At 42.2% G+C, this 20,238-nt stretch overlaps 1 protein-coding gene across 3 annotated transcripts in view; it reads left to right on the forward strand.

The window, feature by feature from the left end:
- Positions 1 to 20,238, forward strand: part of NEK6 (NIMA related kinase 6) — a 72,351-nt gene that overhangs the window by 20,659 nt on the left and 31,454 nt on the right. For all 3 annotated transcript variants that reach the window (XM_040531333.1, XM_040531332.1, XM_040531334.1), the window contains exon 2: positions 12,143 to 12,270. In XM_040531333.1, the coding sequence (XP_040387267.1) occupies positions 12,178 to 12,270 (93 nt within the window). In that variant the 5' untranslated portion in view covers positions 12,143 to 12,177. The remainder of the gene's footprint in view (positions 1 to 12,142; positions 12,271 to 20,238) is intronic.

Consider the following 20,238-nt stretch of genomic DNA (forward strand, 5'->3'; position numbering starts at 1 on the left):
GCCTTGATTCGCAAGGCGCTGGTGCGTGAATCTTGCTCTCCAAGGGAAGCTGTCCTGGTGGGAGAGGGGATGGAGGGGCCTTGTGGGCAGTGCCTCGGAGGAGTGGGCACGAGGTGCAGAGCAGCATGAAATCTTAAACCAAACCAAACCAAACCTGTGCTGTTGGTTCCAGGAATGGGTAGGGAAACCAATCGTTTTATTTAGTATAGATAAGACACTTTATAGCAACATATGATAGTAGTTGTCCTGGCATATTTTGAGGAGGAATGATACAAACGTGTTTCTAATGTAGCTATTTTTGTAAGTAGAAAAATGTTAAATCTTTTTACACAGGGAAGAGTTTCTGCTTCCGTTTGGCTGTTGCTTGCAGGATCCAGATGCGGGGAAGCTCTTGCAGTGCTAGCATCTGGCTGCTTTGTAAGTTGTGCAGAGGGTTTATGAGGTAGCTTTGAAGTTGCCTTTGGATTTGAATCATATGAGTCTTCACGTTGGCTAGGCTGCATAATTCTCAGCATCATTTCCTCTTACTTTTGATTATGAGAAATGTAAATACTTCAAGCTGTTGTTCTGATGTTTTGAAGTTGGGCCTACATAAATATATATATATATTGTCCTCCTCTGTTCCTTTTCCCTCCATTTGAGATAGATATGTTGGCTATAAAGACACAAATTAATGGCTGTAGAGCTCAACTGCGTTAGCAGGGTGGCTACAGCAGGTTTCAGGGATTTTGAGCCCATCTGATGTGAACTGAGGAAATACTTTGCGTTCTTAGTTGTATGTGGTGGAAACGCATTTCAGGGATTGGCGGAAATCGGATGTTTTCCCCATGGGTTGGGAATAGTTGGTCTTCCCTACTAGATTTTGGCCCTGTTTTTACAGGGGCTCTTTGGGTGTTGATTGAGAGTGGAAACTGGTTGTATTTCACGTGTAGATTGTCAGCTTGCTGGTAGAACTGTAAGCTTGCTTACTTACGTGCAAGTAGCTGATTGTTCCCTTGATGCAGGAGGGAGGCTGCAGCCAGCGGGATAATGAAGCTGACGTTACGGGTACAGACAGAGCACACTTCATAGCTGTATGTGATGTTACTTATTTCAGTTATGATTTAATGATGTGAAAATGTCTGGCAGTTTCTGTGAATGTATATGTTATGAATATATTTCCAGCCTATATTTAATCTTTCCTTCATCTGAAATGAATGAATTCTGAGAAGGACAACAGAAATGTTCTTAAATAATTTGGCTTCAGGCTTGAAAGCTTTATTGCATTATAAATTAAAAGGTAAGCATGTTGTTGCATGCTTGGTAAGCAATACGGTAAAATTCCAGGTAGATTTAATATGTGTTTATTTTTAACGTGTTTCGTTAACACTAGTAGTGGCCTGAGAGGTCTATCTCTACCCTTTCAAAGGCTGTAAAAATGAATTAAATGAATACTTTTGGAAGGCTCAAAATTGTGCCTAGAAAAATATAAATTAGTTGGGGGAAAATGCAGCCTGCTGTTGCTGTTCTGTACAGTATTATCTGTCTTCAAAGTAGCTGTTGTCAGTTTAAATGCAGCTGAATGCCATCCATACTAAATTTTGATTTTAAATACATATTTGATATTTATCTACAGATAGTAGGAGCACTGTACGTAAATATTTACACATGGTGTTGCAGGAGGAAATTCCGTGCGGGGAAGTAAGAGGTAGGACTAGTCCGGTTAGGCTGGTGAAAAGGAACATTTATCCCATTGTCACATTGATTACTTAGCCATAACTGTAAATCACCAAGTACCCTTGGCATCAATCCTAGGACTGTTTAATAGGAGCCATGTGAAACCATCCCTTGTAATGAGTGGATTGAACTACATAGCATTTAAAGCATATTTAGAAGACTTTTAAAAACAATTGTATCTTTTGATTTGGCACCAAGATCTAAGAAGCAGGTTTCACAACATATTAAAAAAAAAAAAAAGGAAAGAAAACACACCAAAAAAACAGCACTAACAACAAAAACCTCACATTAAACCTGTCCTCCAAGTCCATGTTACATACTACAAGAAGAATAGATGGTTTACAGGAAAATAATAACAGTAGTAACAAGGAACAAATAAAAGGTAGAAAATAAATCATTTAGCAGCTGTTGGTGTGTTTGGAGCCATAGGGGACAACATACAGACCTCATCTACGTAGAAGCAGTGTAAATTATTGTTGATGCTGTTGCATCAAGGAGATGATGTATGGAGAAAAACACAATGGGAACATGAGAGATTTTGAACCAAAATTAGAAATAAGCTGGTAACTGCCTTTCTGGTTGGTGGTGAGAACTAATGCAAGTAATGGGCATAAAAATCATTCTATCAGATTTATTGTCTTAACTCCAATAACATCTTCAGGTGTAGTAGTATAGTTGAGAAGGGGAAAATACTGACAGGGACCTTGCTATTTCCAAGTCATTTTACTAGATTTGTTGCCAAACTAGACTATAGTGTACTTGAAAAAGATGATCTTGCCTGCTAAAAATGGGAATATGGACCCAGACTGGATGTAGAGAGTAATTTAAAGGAGAGTGGAAAGTTTGACACGGATATTTAATTATTGGCAGGAAGCATTTGTTTTATTGACATCTGCAGTGAGATGGCTCCGACTAGCTTAAAATTTGTTGACTTAATGTCATTTTGCTTCTAGGTATGGAACAGTGAATTACAGTGTCTGTCACAGCATTTGTTTAATGAATATCAGTTGTTGACATAAAATGAAAAAGCTCTAGGGCTTTTCAGCCATTTTGCTAAAAGATTCTTGGTGGATTTTTGGGTCTTCCAGAAGCCAGAACTCCATTACTGGCTGTTAAGACTTTGTACAAACTAGATTCTCCACAAAAAAGTTTGCAGAAAGTCTTAACGCAACCCCATCTGCACCTGCTTTCAGGATAAATAATTCCAGCACTCATAAAATGGAACATGTGTCTGAAACGCTGAGAACACTTTGGTTCTGTTCTTCTAAGTAGTGGTCAATTTGTTACAAACGTTCTCATCCTTTTAGGGTTTTATAAATTAAATTGCAGGTACGGTTTTCACCAAGGGCTGTGACTTCCCTGATATTAAAGATGAGGAAAGCTGATTTCTGCTGGTTTTCATTTCTCCTTTAGAGCTTATGTCATTGAGGATGAATAAAATTATATTAGATGGTATATTAGCCCTTTGGTCATGGATAGAATTACTAAATCTAATGAAGTTGTGTAACTGGGTGATGTTAATATTGTTTTTAAGAGTTTGTTCACATTTCCGTATATTTTTGCTTTCTTGGGCTTTGCATGTGTACATAATTCATGCTGTATTACATTTGCTGGTGTATATGCATAGATACAGTTTCTTCCTAATATTAAGCCTAAATTCTTGAAACTGTTGACTGATGATACATCTGCTCTTTGTGTAACAGTTCTTGCTTGGATTCCCTTACTGCAATCTGGAGCTGTTAGTAAGAAAAAAATGCACGGCCCTTCCTCTGCATGGCTTTTGGTGGCCATGGGCAGCCTCGCCACCGCAGCAGCATTCCAGCCAGCTGCACATTCTGTAGGCAACTCTTTCTAAACATTTTTTTTACTAAATTGTTCGCTTAACTCGGCTCTTGCTGCATTCTCTCCTGTCTCTTGCATTTCAGCAGCATTCCTCATGTTTTTTCCCTTTAACATTTGTATTTATAGGTTGTTTTTATTTTCAGTGTTGGCAGGTGTGTATTTCACATTAACATGAGGCTTTTTTGGATGTTAGGCTGCTATTTGCTTATGGTAATTTCCAGTCATCATAAGGTGACTGTTGAGAGAGATGAGCAGAGAGGGGAAAAAAATTGTCAAGCGTTTACAGTAAATACTCTCTGCTTTTGGAAACACTGTCAGAAGTTTAATTGTTAGGTTCAAGTAAGTTTGTCATGTGCCAGACAGAATCAGTCTGCTATAATGAACGGGTTGTGCACTTCCACCAGCAAAAAGGGAGAGTGAGAAACCCGGGGATGCTCAGGACTCCCTGTCACCTTGCACTGCAGAAGGGATGGGGTAGGCTTTTTAACCTAGCCTGTAATTAGGTTTTGCATGGAAGCATATATTACTGCGCTTGCTTTGCCAAAGCTCTTCAGTATGATGGATGAGATTTAAAGGTTGATCTGCCTAAATTGCAATGAGAATACTAACGACAGAGATATTTCTGTTGTGAACTATTCCTATCAGACATCACGGCTGTGACAGAAATGGTGTAAGATAATGGACAATAAAAGTCACTTGAAAATAATACTCTCCTAGGATTGGACTGCCTTCTGCACGGCACGTACCCTGAACCAGAGCGATAATGTAATCATAAGCCAAGATCATCATTTAAATATATAGGTAATCTCATATAGTATCCTGACAGATTTATTTTACGAGCAAGCAAGAGAGAATATTATTGGGCAGTAGAGAGGAAGAAAGTGTTACTGATGCGGCTGTGTTTATTTTGTAAAATAGTTTGCTCCATCCTTTTGGGAGCGAATCCCACGGCCAGGCCCTGCTGCGGATGTCGCCAGCTGACTGGCAGCCTGCGTGCCTTGGGCACAGCGGTGGCTCTTGTTCACAGTTAATCTGTATTCTTTGTACGTTGAGAGGTGGGAGTTTGGGCAGTAGTTTAAGAGATGCACTTGGCTTTGTTTAAACAACCCATGGATTTCTGGAACGATGTAAGACTTGCCTTTTTGTTTTGTTACACACAAGGTACCCAAATAGAGGGGCTTGCCTCCTGCTGCACTGGGGTTTGGGATGGGGAGGTTGTGAGAGGCAGAGAGTAACTGAGTGGAAAAGCACACACATACATACATATGTACATATATCATGATATTTGAGGGCGTTGGAGCAGGTCAGAGGTACAAACAGCACAGTAACGTGTCCAGGAAGGGCACAGCTGCCCCCATTTCACAGTCAGGAATGTTGAGACTGTGGAGACCAGGTTGCATCGCTTTCAGGGTGGGAAGCGGTGCAAAAGTAGAAAGCCCCAAGCCCCATAGTTCAGTCCACAGAATGGTTTTTGTGGCGGTACGAGGGAGGGCTGGAGTTGCAGGGCGCGTTACAGAAGCGGCCTCAGGAGGGGCCTTCACCCAAAGCACGGTGCAGCCCCACCTGCCGGGCTCCTGTCACCGGCCGGTGAGCGCAGCCATGCTAACCATCGCACTGAGGTGCCTCCCTCGCTGCCTGGGGCCTTTCTGCCTCAGCAGGTGCTTGGGCCTGGTTTGACGTGTGCTTTGCTCCCCTCATGAGCGCTTTCCACCCCTGTGGAGCAGAGGGCTGGAGCGGTAGGCCCGCCTGAAGTCATGCTGTGAGAGCGAAGCGCTCATCCCATGTGGGCCTCGTTGTGTTCCCCTCCACTCCAAAATCTCTTCTGAGTTCCTGAAGAGCAGCTGACTTTTCTGCAAAGCTGCTGAGATACAAACCAAAAGAAAATGAGGTGAAACTTCTTGGGATCTGGAATGCTTTTGGTGCACTAGTTTCAAAATTTGTCTCCCAACTTAAAGCTTGTTGGGTGAGGCGAAGCAGCTCTAGGCTGAGTTCAGGTACATTTTCTCAAATATTTCTCTATTTATTTAGGACGCTGGTTCAATTGGAAGTCTTTCACTTCCTTCCATTGTTTTCAGAAACTGTTTTCCCCGGTGGCGCAGGCGAACAATCATCGTTCAGCATTAACATCTCTGCAAATATTTACATAGGCAGTACATTCAGTTACATAGGAACTGCCGTTTTTTGTGTGTGGCTATATGCTGCCGTGGTGTCTGCTCTGTACAAGAAAGTTAAAAGCATTTTCAAAGGCAACATGCCTTGCTTTATATTGTACAGCTAAGTAGCAATACTTTAATAACTGTAAATGTCAGTGTATTCTGTATTCATGAGAGTTCTTCTGATTTTGCTGTGGTAAAGGTGCTTTCGTGTTTGGTGCAGAGGGAAGTAAGCCTGCCTCTGCTCTTGTAATATAAAGGTGGCACAGGTAAAAGCAATGTGTGATCATAAGCTTTGGTGTTTGAAACTCACCTGAACTGGTGACATTTTTGCTGTTGTATGAGTTATTACACTGGTTGGTAGCCAAGCCAAGCAATCTGGAGTTTATCTGGCTAGTTAAAATTGACCCCAAACGCCAAACAATTGTGATATATCCTTAACATGACTTGGCTGGAATATCCTGGAAGTAATGCTGTATCAATAGAGCATCAGGGAATTCTTTTCCCCATGCTTTCAGGCACCAGCATTGGTATCCGCTCCACTTACCCCTTCCTCTCTCAAGGACTGGAAGCCCAATTGCCATCATTTGATTTTAATGTGTAGTTCCCAAAGCAGGCAATTGCTTTTTTGGAGACAGAGGTAGTTGTTTCAGTTTTGATTAAAATCTGGAAAATGCTGCAAGAGATTTTCTGAATCATATATAACCCTTGCTTTTGTGTATGTGGATTTTTGAGGCATATGTGTTATTGGGGACTTGCTTAAGTTAAATATCTCATACATGTATTCATAGTAATGTCAAAAAGCTGTTAGGTTGTTTTTGTAATATCTTTTGCAGGTGAGGATCCAGTTCTTTTATCCACTTTCTGGAAGTTATGTGATGCTTCATGCAATTTAAATATGTTATAATTTACTGTCATGGTCAAGACCCAGTCTGAAACTGTTTGACACCGCAGAGCTTCCTTGGAAATTTGGAAGCGTAATAAAAAGCCTGTCACTTGAGAAATGAAAGTGCAGAACTAGAACAATGTAAAGTGAAAGTGTGCCAGTGCTCAGAGAGCTTATTCAAAGACTTCTTATTTCCTACTGTTGTCTTTGGCTGTTTTAAACAGATTCAAAGCAAACAAATGAAAAACAACAAAAAACCACAACACCCTAACCCTCAATTATTTGTCTGCAACTGCTCCTCCCTGAATTTGATAACGAGGAAGTGAGACCAGATCTGGAGTGTTGTTGTGACTGCTTGGTTTTTTGTTCTGAGTAGCTGTTCTCTTCCATATTTGATTATTTTTGTTGATGCTATATTGTGTCAATGATGTTGCTGCTAAAAAGTGGTATGTGAAATGAATTTGTTACTCCACTTGTTAGTAAAATTACATCCTAAAGCAGATCAGGATAGTAGATTCATTTTCTCCCCCATCGTGCAGGTCTGAGACTGAAGGGGGGCAGGAGGGTGAAACTTCTTGGTCTACACGTGGAGACCACTGTTTCTAGGTGCTGATGCATTAGCTGTCGCTAAAGATTGCTACTTCAAAAATGACACACGTGCCATAAAAGCAGTCCGGTTATTCCTGTACATTCAGTTTAATTGTATTTTTAATGTTGGTGTCCAGTCTGAGGTAATGCTGCATGTTTTGTGGAAGTGGTGTAGGTGTGACAAGTGTTCCTGCTGTTAACTAACAGTGAAAATGCTGGACCCTGCCTCCTAGTAAAGAACTTTAATTAAAGGAATAAACCACCGCACATGAAACCCAAAAACTAGGTATAAGAAATAATTTTCTTCAAGTGCAGGGGCGGCCAAAGTCTTCTTAATTTTTCCCATCTTTCCAACTCTTAAGAGAATAATAAGGAAAATTCATTACCAGTTAATATCACCGTCTTGTTCTTGCAGTAACTAAGCTGAGCTGTCATGTAGGTCAGCCTCCTTACTGCTTGTGGTCGACACGCATGTGGTGCTGCTGCGTGGTTAGCATGCAGGAGATGCTGCCAGCCCGATCCGTGCAGCCTGAACAAGGTGGGAGTTTGTAACTCATTTGAATGACTTTGAGAAGACCAGTCCTTTTCAAAGGAATGAACGTGTGGCTTATGGTACGCTACATCTCCTGCAAACGCTTACATTAGTTACAAGGAAGTGTTTCATGCTAATTGTTGGAATCCATGAGATAATTTCATGCACAAATTATGGGACTCTCAAAAAGCCGGCAGCGTTTTGTCGGGTTCCACTGTACAACCCGAGTACCTTTTTGGACATTGCAGAGTGCCTTTGTGTCCCTGGCTGCTATCTGCAGGGCCTCTCGCGAGGATCCCCCAGCCTACCTATGCCGCGTTTGCCAGCAGCCCAGAATAGCTGAGCTGACAGCTCAGGGCAGGACACGCTGTCCCGTAGGTGTCAGTGGGCTGTGGGCGGCTGTCATGTGAGCCCTGCGTATCTCTTTTCAAAGCTGATATTTGGTTCTTGCCTCTTCCTTTGCTTCCAGCTGTAGCACTTCAAACAAACAGTGACCGAACCCAAACACGCCGCCCAATAAATTCTCGTACGTGCTCGTGGCGGCCGGGCTGTTCTGAGCTGCTGGTTGCCTTCTCGTTGTCTAAGCCCTCACGGTAAGCAGTCCTACCTTGAGCTTCCCTGAGCCGAAAAGCTACGGTTCTCCCCGGAATGTCCCAGATTTGTGTGTGATCAGATGACTGGGGTTCTCATGTTCAGCTCTAACTGCCTCTTCTCTGTGGGCTCTGTTCCTGTCCTGAGGCAGGAGGCAGTAGATAAGATGTTTGATCAGAGTTAGACTACAGGTACTTCATGTGCACTGCACGGACATGCCTTTTTATCTTGAGGCTGCAAATGTGAAATTCCCGAATTCCTTGGGAGATGAGTGGCGAAAGGGGCGGCTGTCAGAGCCCGTGCTCCATAGCAGCGTTTCCTCTGTGCCTGTGGATTTAGTAAAAATAAAATAAATAAATAATAATAAAAAAGTGTTACTTTCTCCTTTTCGTGAATGACCTTTCTTAAAGTAATGAATAATAAAATAATAGTTCCGTCAGTGTAATATAAGGTAGGAATTTCATAGGAGAATTTAATGTTGGTATTGAGAGACCTGTTTTTCCTTTTTAAATGTTCACCTTTGTTGCTTCTAAATCTACAGATACCTGAAATGGGAGGAATGTTAAAATCAAACTGTGTCACACTAGTAGTGATTATCTTTCTTCACACAATCATAGCAGGGTTTGGGCTGGAAGGGACCTTAAAGGCCACCTGTTCCAGCCCCTGCCGCGGGCAGGGACACCTCCCACTAAATCGGGTTGCTCAGAGCCCCATCCAGCCTGGCCTTGGTTCTTCTTCCACTGGAGCTTCATTGCACTGACTTGGAAAAACATCTCTTACTAAGAGCAACCCTTGCATTTGTCTCTTCGTATGTGGTAGCTATCCCTACTTTCACCTCTTTCCTAGTGAGTGCTTGTTAAAGTGGGCATTTGTACGCTTAAGGACCAGGAGGAGCCTTTCTCGGATTCCTCCCCAGCGCCGTGTGCTCACGTTGTGGTAGCTGGCGTTGGAAAGGCCTGCCGGAGCTAAAAGCCCACTTCACCGACAACTGTTAGAAGAACCAAGCACAACTTGCAATAGAAATTCTTCTGCATCATATTTTCTCTCTCCCCCCGCACACCCCCCAAATATTTAAAATACCTTTGCATTTTAAATTAAGAATTAGTCATTGCTCAAATGCCAGGCATGCACTATTAATACACTAATGAGATCAGGTTGTGCTCTTTCACTGAGTGAGTACTTGCCAAAACTCCTGAAACAAGTTTCTGAAAACGCTTGTGTTGGCCACTAAATCTCACCTTGTCACCATTATGCCTCTCGTCACCATTAAGGACAGCAGCACTGCGATTCTGAAAGCAGATCTTACCTAGAGCGTGTATGGATAATGAATAACCAGCTATGAAAAATGTTGTTTAGCAAGCCAAAAAGCCCGTTTACATCCTTTGGAGGGGAAGGGACATCAACGTGTTCGTTGTGCGTGTTCTGTGTACGCTCTGGTCTCATTGCTGAGGACTGGCTTTGCTCCCAGGGCCAGATCCTGACCCCAGACCACGCACTGTGTAGCAGTGTGGTGCCAGTGGTTCAGGGGACGCTTTCAGAGTGTAAAACAGCCAGGATGTGTCCCCGAGCCTGGCTCGGACGTGGCACCGTTGTCGGGTTTTCGACAACAGTCAGTTTTCGAGGAGCAGCGCTGCCCATCGAGGTGGTGCTGAGCCAGGAGGGACTCGGCTCTCCGGGCCTGGGGCTCAGCTCTCCAGGGCTTGGGCGAGGGGCGGTGCTGAGCCAGCCCCTGGGCCAGGGGGAGCGCGGGCGCGGTGCTGCAGGGTCAGCCCTACCTGTGCTGCCCCGTGCTGGGCTTGGTGGGGGTCTCACACGTCCCACAGCCTACTGCAGTAACGAGGAGCCTGCTCTGTCCGGGTTGGGGAATAAATTCCTTCGCCTCATTCCACTGTCATGGGAATTTCAACTTTCTTCTTTTTGATTTTCTCTCTTTGTTTATTTCTTTATTTTTTGCTTCTGAAACAGCAACAAAACCTGGCTGCCACCCTTCAGAGTGCTTCCCGTTGGTGTGTGCTGGGGTTGATTCTAGCTTTTTGAACACCCTCATCCAAGTGCTTGTTTCTCTTCTTCCTTCCTGTTACCCACAGGGTTTTGCTTGGTTTTATATGGCTCAGAATAAACCTAGTCTTGTCATACTGTGAAATAATTGGATTCAATGTAGATGTGAGATGTGATGTCTAGAAGTTTCATGTTACAGGTGCTGGATTTCACAGCTCTTCACCAGCTGTGCTACCAGCAGCATAAATAAAGGTTAAATTTCTATTTGTGTTGTGGCTCTGAACTTCCCAAATGAGATCTTTGTGCTTAAAAAAGGGAGAGGAGACTGAAGTGGTCTCTGTAAGGTGCAGGATGATTTTGGAGTAAAAATGAAGGATCGTGGCAAAAGCCAAATTCACCATCACTGTTCGCAAGCTTACCTTGAGCTCTCTATCTGGTATTTGTTGCTAGATTCTTTTCTGCAGCCTTTAACTTCTGCAATTTTTGTAGGAAATTCTGCTGGACAGTTGTGCTCAGTAATTGCTGCAGGTCAAGCTAGAAAAAATCATTCATGGAATTGTCCCTTGTTTGCTTGTTTGCTCCTTGGATAACTAATACTTTGAACTGGTTGAATTTAATGTTTTTGTAGCTACGGCTTCCTGTGGCTGCATGAAAATAGCTTTAAGCTGAGATAGGGGAGAGGGAGCACAGGTAAAGTCGTGCTGCTTTTAGGTTGTCCCCGTCCAAAGAAATGTACCGGCTTTGGTGTTCTGTGCTGCGAATGGGTCTAGTGCAGAGCTAGAACCTTGTATGTGCTTGTCAGTGACCTTTTCACAATTTCAGACATGGGTTTATGGAGTGCAAGCTTGCATGAAGCATTGTCTGGTTTTGAGTAGAATCTGGGCATAATTTTTGTTTTTGCAAATCAATTAAGGTTTGTTAGCTTTCACAGCTCTCACTTGACTATGTAATAAAATAGATGAAAAACTATTACTCCAAGTTTAACAAGTATGTAAGAATCACAAAGGATGTTTTGGTCTTTCTCTGTGTGAATGCGCGGAAAGTTGGGTTCACGTTGGTTGTAAGATGTAAAGTATTGTGGAAGATCAGAAGATGTAGACCCTAAACCAGAACTTAACAAACGTGACTTGGGGAAAAGCACGCCTTTCTTTGTGTTGTATGGCCTCGTTGATTGCACGTGCCTCAGATTTCCAAAGAGCCTTGAATGCTTTAAAAGCAGGCAAGGTAGGGTCTGTTTGGAAATTCCTTTAAGCCGAGGAATCGCGGTGGGGCGTGAGCGTCGCTGGTGTTCATTTTTGTTTTGCGAACGGAGAACGTGCTGGCCTTTCTGCAGTCGTCCCCTGCGTGCCTGGTGCTGTAGGGATCGTCTGGCTCAGCAGCTCCAGAGGAAGCGACACTCCCTGCCGTTAGCCTTGGTACCGGAGTTGAGAAAAGTAACATTTTTTTTGTAGATAACGTACCACTGAGCAAATAAACCTTTTCAGCTGTTTTATTTAGTGTGAAAACATACCCATAATGTTTGTCATCGAGGTATTTTTGTTCTGTTACCTCAGGACCACGGGCGTAAGCGTGACCTGTTGCTGCGTGCTCGCGTGGCCGTGCTGGCGTGCGGGTGTGTCAGCGGCTGGCGAAGGTCCCGCGGGGCGCTGCTGGGTGGCAGGGTTTGGTCTGCTGTGTTCCAGTTACACGCGTAGCCGATCAGAGGGGGGAAGAAGGGGGCGGAATCAGTTCTTGCTGCCTTGCTGCACAGCCGCGTATGGGCACACCCCTAGGAAGAGTTTTTGCTTTCCGTGTTGGATTGGCACTGACGAGCCTTCTCTCTCGCGTTGCTCGCAGCTCCCGCGGAGTGAGGCAGGGTTTGGCATGGTACCATGGAGGGGCAGCACAACCACCCGCACCACCTGGGGGACCAGAACAGCGCGCTCTGCAAGCTGCCGGGCCAGGACTACCAGCATGACCCTCAGGTAAGCGGGCTCTCTTCGGCCCTCCTTTGCTTTTCTTCCCTGCCTTTTATAAAGCATGGGGAGTTCTTAGCAATTTTTTCCCCTTTTCCTTTGTTTATAGCACAGTTATGGCAGTTCTAGGGTATATCCAGTTTGGGATTTTGCCAGCCAGGCAGAGTTTCCTGAATCCGATTTTTTATGATGATAAGAGACAAAGGAAAATACTTTAAATTTCAGTTAAATCAGGTATTTTTAAAACATCTTATAAAAACATGGACTATGTTGGCTTTCTCTTCTCTGTGATTCTTTGAAGAAAAGGCAGTGGTTTGAATGTAAGTGAATAAATGTATTTTATTTCCTTGTATAGGTTAATAGTAAATGCTAAAGAGAGAGTTACAAAATACAAGAAAGTTCATCCTACATGAAACTGTAGACTCTCTGACTTCATTTCCTGAGGGTTTCTGGAAGATTTCTACCATAGTATATTTTGTCCATACTGTCATCAACTTACACTGTAGTGGTTCCTCTCCCTTCCCCTTCCAACCCTTTTGAACCAGTGGGTTAAAACAAGGTTAGACCTTTAATAAAATAACAGCGAGACCTTCGCTGTAATCATGAAATTTGTGTTTCGTGAATTCTGAAAGCTTGAATTTTTCAGACTGTTTTGCTATTTTTCAGACCAGATGGGTTTTAGTAGTATGTATTTTGAAAAGTGAATAAAAAGCACCATGGAAAAGCTGTCAGAAAGAAGAATATTGGAACTGTGGCGTAACACTGCCATGGGGAGGGCACGTGGGTGTTAATTTGTTGTTCCAGCTGTGCAGGCCAGCGATGCTCAAGGTTTCTTGAACAAGAAATGGTCATTAGGACGGCGGTATCAAAACGCAGTATAGGGTTTGCAAAAACAACGAGTTGCCTACACAGATAGTATGGCAATGAATGTATCTTATACAGCAGCACTACTTGGAAAATATGTTGTATGGAGCAGAGCTCCCCTCTCCTAATGTAGCAATTTGTCATATTAAGTCATTTAATAATAATTGAATCCCCTTGATTAATCTCCTAGAATTAGCCAGTTGCATTTTGAGCAATTAGGGTTAATTACTGCCTCATTTGGCAGGATAGAGCCCCTGTAATTATTTCATGAACAAGATTAGGAAGTGTTCCTGTGCAGCAGATACATTCATGGCATCTTGGAGCACATGTTAGAATTTGTAATGACATAGTTAAGTGTAATTAGTAGCTAATAATCTATGTTCTGCTGTTCTGCTGATGCTGAGTGGGCTCATTTTGCTGTATGGTCATTGTTAGTGAAACCTCCCCTCCCCTCTGCTAATACCCAAGTTGTGTTAATGGAGGTCTCTAAGTATATTAACTGTTCTGAGAATGATCTAGTCTGGAATTGCAGGAAGGTTTTCTTTGTGTTTTTTTTTCCTTTTTTTTTTTTTTTTTTTTTAAGATAAAATGGGGAGAGGGGAAGGTGGAAGCTGAATAACAAATAACAAAATATGTGATCTACCAGAAAAACGCCTCTGCTCAGCAAATGCAGTTTAGAAATTAACAGAAAATTGTAGTATTCAGAGGGCAGGCCACCTTACACTAATGACATGATACGATTGCTTATTACATATTTCTGATTTTCCATTTTGCAGGAACATAATTATATATAATTTTTAATTTCCTGGTACGTTTTACCTGGAAGAATCTGAGATTACATCTTTTTTTTTTTCTTCTGAAGGTGTAAGCAGTGCAGGCATGCTATATAATAGTGTGTGGATGAGAGAAGGGTTTGGAAAGGAAAATTTGACCAAAGTTGCCTTACAAGAAGTGCCATGCATGGCGGGGATGAAGGCAGAAGAGACAGAGCCTGGGTGTTTGCTGCAGGTGGGGAGGGGTTTTGGTACGGCAGGGCCCGCTCCTCCTGCCAGCCCCTTTCTCCCACAGAGACCAATGCAAGCGCCTGCTCCTCTAGTAGAAGCTTTTCCTGTAATTGCACGGCTTCCTAAAGCATTTTTCCATGCTGACAGAGGTGTTACTTCTATTTCACAGGTATCAACAAGAAGTTACTTAACGTCAGGTAACTTGTTAGTAGAGCTATGAGTGAGGGTATCAGACTCTTCTTCCTGTCTTTAGCTACTGTAGCTTAATAAGAAGAAGATAGTTCTGACCAGTGCTTCGTATTTAGAAGTTTTCTAATTAGAGTAAGTGAATATAAAATCACAGTTTAGTTTCTGGCTACCTGACCCAAAGAAGTTCGTCAGCAAGGCACACAGCACATTCTAGTAATGTTCCTGAGAGAAAGTGTCAGTCACTGACATCTCAGAGTTACTTGGTGTTTATAGCAATAAGAAGGGAAAGTTATTGAGGAATAAAACAGTGACGTGAAATACAGAGCTGTAATTTTTATGTAGTTTTCATACTATATAAACTTAATAACTCTCTTTTAAACATTCCTCAGGTATACTTGCACATCTTAGCAGTGGAGCTGCTCATGGCAGTTTCGTTTTGGTCTGCCAATTCAAAGTAGATTTGAACATCTAGCAGCAAAGACACTGCAGTTTGTTTTCTGAAGTGCTTAGCTTATTTCTATGTTAATATGAATTCCTTTGTTGATGTGAATATGTGGTCTGCTATTTTCAAGCTGGTATTTCTCTCTTTCCTCTTCATAAACTAGTACAGATATCCGCTGATAGAGATGTTAAAACTTCGAAATTCAAGCCAAGTTCTTCAGCAAACTTTAAATTCTACGTAACAGTTCAGGTTAAGGATATCTTACAAGGACGGTGTAGTCTAGTTTTGAAGCCGCAAAATGAAAAACCTGATGTATTCTTCAATAATTACTTGACTACCCGTTTGAAGGATAATCCATATTTTAAAAGTTTCCTCGTCTATGGTGAGCCCAGAAGTTCTTTTTTTTTTTTTTTTTTAATCAATCTGTTCTAAGTGTTCTCATAAATCCACACTGGAATTCCAACCTCAAAGTATACAAAATTCTTTTCAGGTAAGCATCATTGAGTGGAGATGGGTGTACAATTTGGGACATCATAAAAAGATTTGAAACAATGATGTTCATAGTAAATCATTGCTTATAATGTATACGTGTTCAACTGTAGGGGCTGAAGCTTCTCCATCTACTATCACAGATGTCTTTTAAAGGTGAAATTAGTTTACGGTAAATGTCATTCAGATGAAGTATGCACTTTAGAAGCAAGGAAACAGTTGCTTTAAAATTAATGATGCATTGCAAATATCAGAAAAAAAAACTTATATCCAGCGTGAAGATAATTAAAATTCAGGTCAGAAGTGTATGACTTAGTCAGGCTAAATTTTTTAATGAGATTTCAGAAAATTAATTGGGCGAGTATGTTTTTACTCTTCTGAAGAATATTTCATTTCATGGCTCTACAGGAAGATGCTTTTATTGGTATCTAAAGATTGTAGTGTGTGACTTTTTAACTGTTGGTTAACCGATCTTTAACAATTTTTTGGTTGATTAAAAATAATCTAAGCAACGTGCAACCTTGTAGCCACTTGTGCAGACTGATGACCAGTGCTGGTTTCCCACATGGCAAGCAGACAGCAGTAAAACAATTGAATTTATTATTAATCAACATTGCACAATGTATAAACCCTGAGCATTAATTAGCAGTGAACAGTCCCATTTTTTGGCTTATTCAGGCTTGTTTTTTGTCTTCCCATACCACTGGAGAAGCAGTCATACAGGCATTGCTCTGCGGCTGGTCAGTATTTTACTGGCCTTTCTGTTCTTAGTCTCTCACCTCTCAGCGTCGGCCTTTGCCTGAAACACCAGGCTAACGGCTGCAGGAAGGGCTGCTGGGGCAGTTCTTCCAGGACTGCTCAGGCTTTCCCTTTATTATTTGGAGATTATTTATTAGTAGATTTATTGGTCTCGCATTCACAAGAGCAGAGGAGCTATGCCTTTCCCTTGCTCCCTGTGCCATTGAATGGAGAGTGCCAAATAAGCTGCTGAGCATCAATATATTGGAGACACTTTTCCTTAAAGAGGAACAAGTCTCTCAGTCGGGAGAACAGTTCAGGATATTTCTTTGGTGGCACTGTAACAGACATCCCTGAAAATGTGGAAGCATGAGTGGAAACTACAACCTATCAGCAAAGAGCAAGTATATAGCAAGGAATTTTTTTAGTACTGTCATTCTCTGCAATTGCTTGTGTTGCTTTATAATTTGGTATGTAGAGACTCTTATCCAGCTTTAATTAATTTCTTATCATTGCAGTTTATCTACTCAGGGGCATGCAAGATAAAATAACTTTTTTATTGCATTGTTTTGTATTGGTTTTTATATTACAAAACCTTGCTGATTCTGTTTTGCAGAACCTCATAAAACCTCAAATTTTCAGGCTGAAAGTTCTGGTAAACTTCTCCCTTAAGTATTTTGCAGAAGGCTGTCACCACATACTTCTGTGAGCTTTGAAATTTTTGCTTTTGCATCAATGATTACATCTAAAAGAGGACACGTATGCCAAAGATGTTGTCCAGAATAGCTTGCTCTTGGAATAATCTCTGTTTCTTCTGAAAAATGAATAGCCTCTTTATTTGAATGAGGAATTAATTGACTTTAATCTTTGGCTTTTTTTTTTTTAATAGAGTACTAGAAGAATAAGACTTCATTGTGTGGATAAAGAGAACAGCCTTTGTCTCGAAATGAGCTGTTCGCAGACTGTCCCTTTCCTACAGCTGCCCTGTGAACCAAAGTGTGCAAATAGCCAAATTGTCCAAATGTCTTCAGATTCCTAGTGATTCGCATTTTTTTCCCCTCCTATTTCTTCTTCTTTTTTTTTTGTTCCTGTAAGCTCCATCCTGGACCTTGAAGCTTGCCCTGCAGAGATGGTTGCTGGGTTCTCCTATGTTCATACAGACAGAAACACTTCACTGACATAAGTCATGACACAAGTGACACGCATTTAAGGCCAGTCTATAGGGATGCTATTCTGAGGAGGTTGATATTTCTTAGGTGCGCTAAATGCGTGACATTATTTGTAGGAGTTACCTGCTTACATTTAAGTACAAAAAAGCACAAGAGAAGATTAATTTTAAGCAGATGTGTGGGAAAGTGGACTGCCCCATTCAATAGGGAGCTTTCTGATAGGGTTTGGTCGAAACTGGGCACGCTCTCTGGCTTATACTGCAGTCAAACATCTAGCCTGTGTGAAAGCTCCATTACTTTAATTAGGTCTGATAGGTTATGGTAGCAAATGCAAATCTAGGTCATTGCATATGTAAATGTGCAGCTGTAGTCCTGGAGGATGCCAGAACATATCAGCTAAGGTGTCCGGTCATCATCCGACATGAACTCCAGCAAGGCAAGCAGACTTTATATGTTAACCATGCGAAAGCGGTTGGGACACACAATACGTCCTGTCACTTGACTAACATCATAAAATCACACTACAAGTATTACTTTTATTCTGAATTCCAGGGTAGAAAATCTTTTCCTCAAACTTTCTTACTGCTCAAGAAGAACCATGGCTGAGGAGGTGCCCATTCACAGTTAAGGGGGACGCTTTTATTTCTTTCTGTGTTTTAATGAGAAAAAAGTGGTTTGCAATTCTGTGTGCTGAGGCCTTTGTTCTGACCAGCTAAAGTGATTTGGCTGAACACCTCAGCTAATTTCCTTAGTAATTCATATGGAAGAGGTTGGGAAATTGCGATGTTCCTGGTTAGTTAGTTCAAGGTGAACAAACACTTGTGTGCAGACATTCTGCTTGTGACTTCATCGTGCAAAAAATGCAGGTAAACTGATGCATTAGCACGCCCTGGCATGAGATGGGTGTTGCTGTATTACTGTCTGGTATATTGATGAGTATTACGGTTTATTAAATCTCTGCAAAGAGAGATTATGATCAATTTAAACTGAGAAAGCTACAAGGGATGAGACTTTGAGTATTTGCTTGTTTGGTTTCATCCCATGTTGCCTCACTTTATTGATAACGATGCAGGCTTCCATTTGGTTTAGTACCTTAAAGGGGTCTGTATGTAATGATCAAGTAGCATTGAATCAACATTCTGCTTTCCATCTGAGGATCCACGAGCTACTTTTTTCCCAGTCGGTGAAAAGATACTTCCATCTTAGTGTATGCATCTTCATTTCAATCTGTACACTGCTGTATTATAGCTCACAAACATGGTATAACTTCAAGCACGGCACAGGTGCCACAAGTAACCCCCCTTGCTTGCTAACACACACTGATTGCAGCTGATGTGTGGTCTGGCGGGTGGAGTTGTGAGGTTTGATGGGTGGTGACGCTTCTTTGGGGTGGAGGGGAGGCCCATGTGTGTCTTGAAAGCGTAAACAAAATACATGTGGAAATCGGCTGCTTGTTTACGTGGGGCTGGCCTTTACGTACAACTGCGAAATCTAATGCAGCCTTTCTGTTCGTGCAGCCTCTTGTTTGTGAATTAAGGTTCTTACTGCACTGCCCGGAGAAAGAAACAAAAACCATTTCTCATAGCATGAGAGTATTTATAGGCTCACAGTGAGAGATGGAAAAATTTACCTAGGGCTTTGGCGCTGCAGAAAGAATTATTCAGAGGACCACTTCACATGAAAAGGAGCAGGTTGGCTCTTTTAGGGAACTTAAGCTGAGAAATCTGCTGCTGGCCTGGAGTTAAATACCCAGTTATGCGCCTACTTCCATTAGCAGGCATAGGCGGGACGCGACAGCAGTGCGTTTCTGTGCTCTCTGCGGTTCCTAAGTCTCGGTGTTCCAGCCCAGCGAGGGTCCTCTATCTAAGGGGTGCAGATCTGCATTTGGCCACTTCTTGGGATGTGGGGTGGCATGGCATGGCATGGCACGGCGCGGCAGGGCAGGGCAGGGCAGCTGGCCACCGAGGTGCGGGCAAGGCAGCAGCAGCAGGACGTGGTAGCCTGCTCAGGGATATATGTCCGAAGCCTTTATAAAACCTAATCTTTTTTCTTGAGCGTGCCTGCATGACAGTAGTGTCCTGTTGTGGGGATTTATTTGTTGTGTTGAGGATGCTGTAAAGGTGGCAGTTGATTGATACAGTTTGTGGGTTAGAAATGACTACTTAGCAGGCTTTTACTGGTGAATTTTCTTAAAAATACTGAATGTTATAACTTTGTTTATAAAACCACTGCCAAATAACCATGATTGTAGTTCGGAGTCACACAAACCTTTACATTTAGGAGCTTTTTCAAATACTTGATTGATACTTTTTTTTATTATTGAATAGTGATAATTTTTATTCCTGTTGCAAATGAAACAAATTCAAACTTAGTTGTAAGAAACATACACTATAAGACATCGTCACTCTAGCTTGTATGTACTACTGGTAGAAGTTGCTGGACTGAAAGCTTTACTTGCATTTTAAATCTTATTTCCATTCCCAGCCCTCTGGGTTAGGAAATTACAGTAGCAGCAACAATCACCTCCCTGAGCTTCCAGACTGCTCTTCCTGGACACTTGCTGGGGTTGTCTGCTGAAGATTCAACTTAAACAACAGCTGAATCCCTGGGAAACTGTCCCCACAACTTCCCTTGTGTACTTGGCTAATTGCTTTTTGCGTTTTTCGGTGGGAACTCTGAAATGGCTCAAGATGTTGAAGCTTAAAAATAGTCTACTTGGCATGCACAACAACTTTGTCATTTATTTTCATAATTTTTTTCAAAAATTGTTTAGCGGTCACGTTAATTACAGAAGAGACCGGAATGGCTCCAGGGAGCAATTCCAGTCACTAGAGCCTCTGGTCCTTGTTCCGTTGTGTCTGCCTGCACGGCTGCATGCTCACCTGAGGCTGCGCCCAAGCAGGCATCGACACATCCCGCGGTGCCAAGTAGGCAAAGCTGATGAGGGGGTGTGCGAGCGGGGAGACAGTAGTTTGGGGCTCATTAGCTACTTATATGGGAGGCAAGACTTCTTCCTTTTTAGAAAAGTCATTTAACTTAATTCAGCTTACATTACTAACAAATTACTGGAAATCAATGCATT

This window comes from Cygnus olor, chromosome 19, assembly GCF_009769625.2.
Source record: "Cygnus olor isolate bCygOlo1 chromosome 19, bCygOlo1.pri.v2, whole genome shotgun sequence".
NCBI lineage: Eukaryota > Metazoa > Chordata > Aves > Anseriformes > Anatidae > Cygnus > Cygnus olor.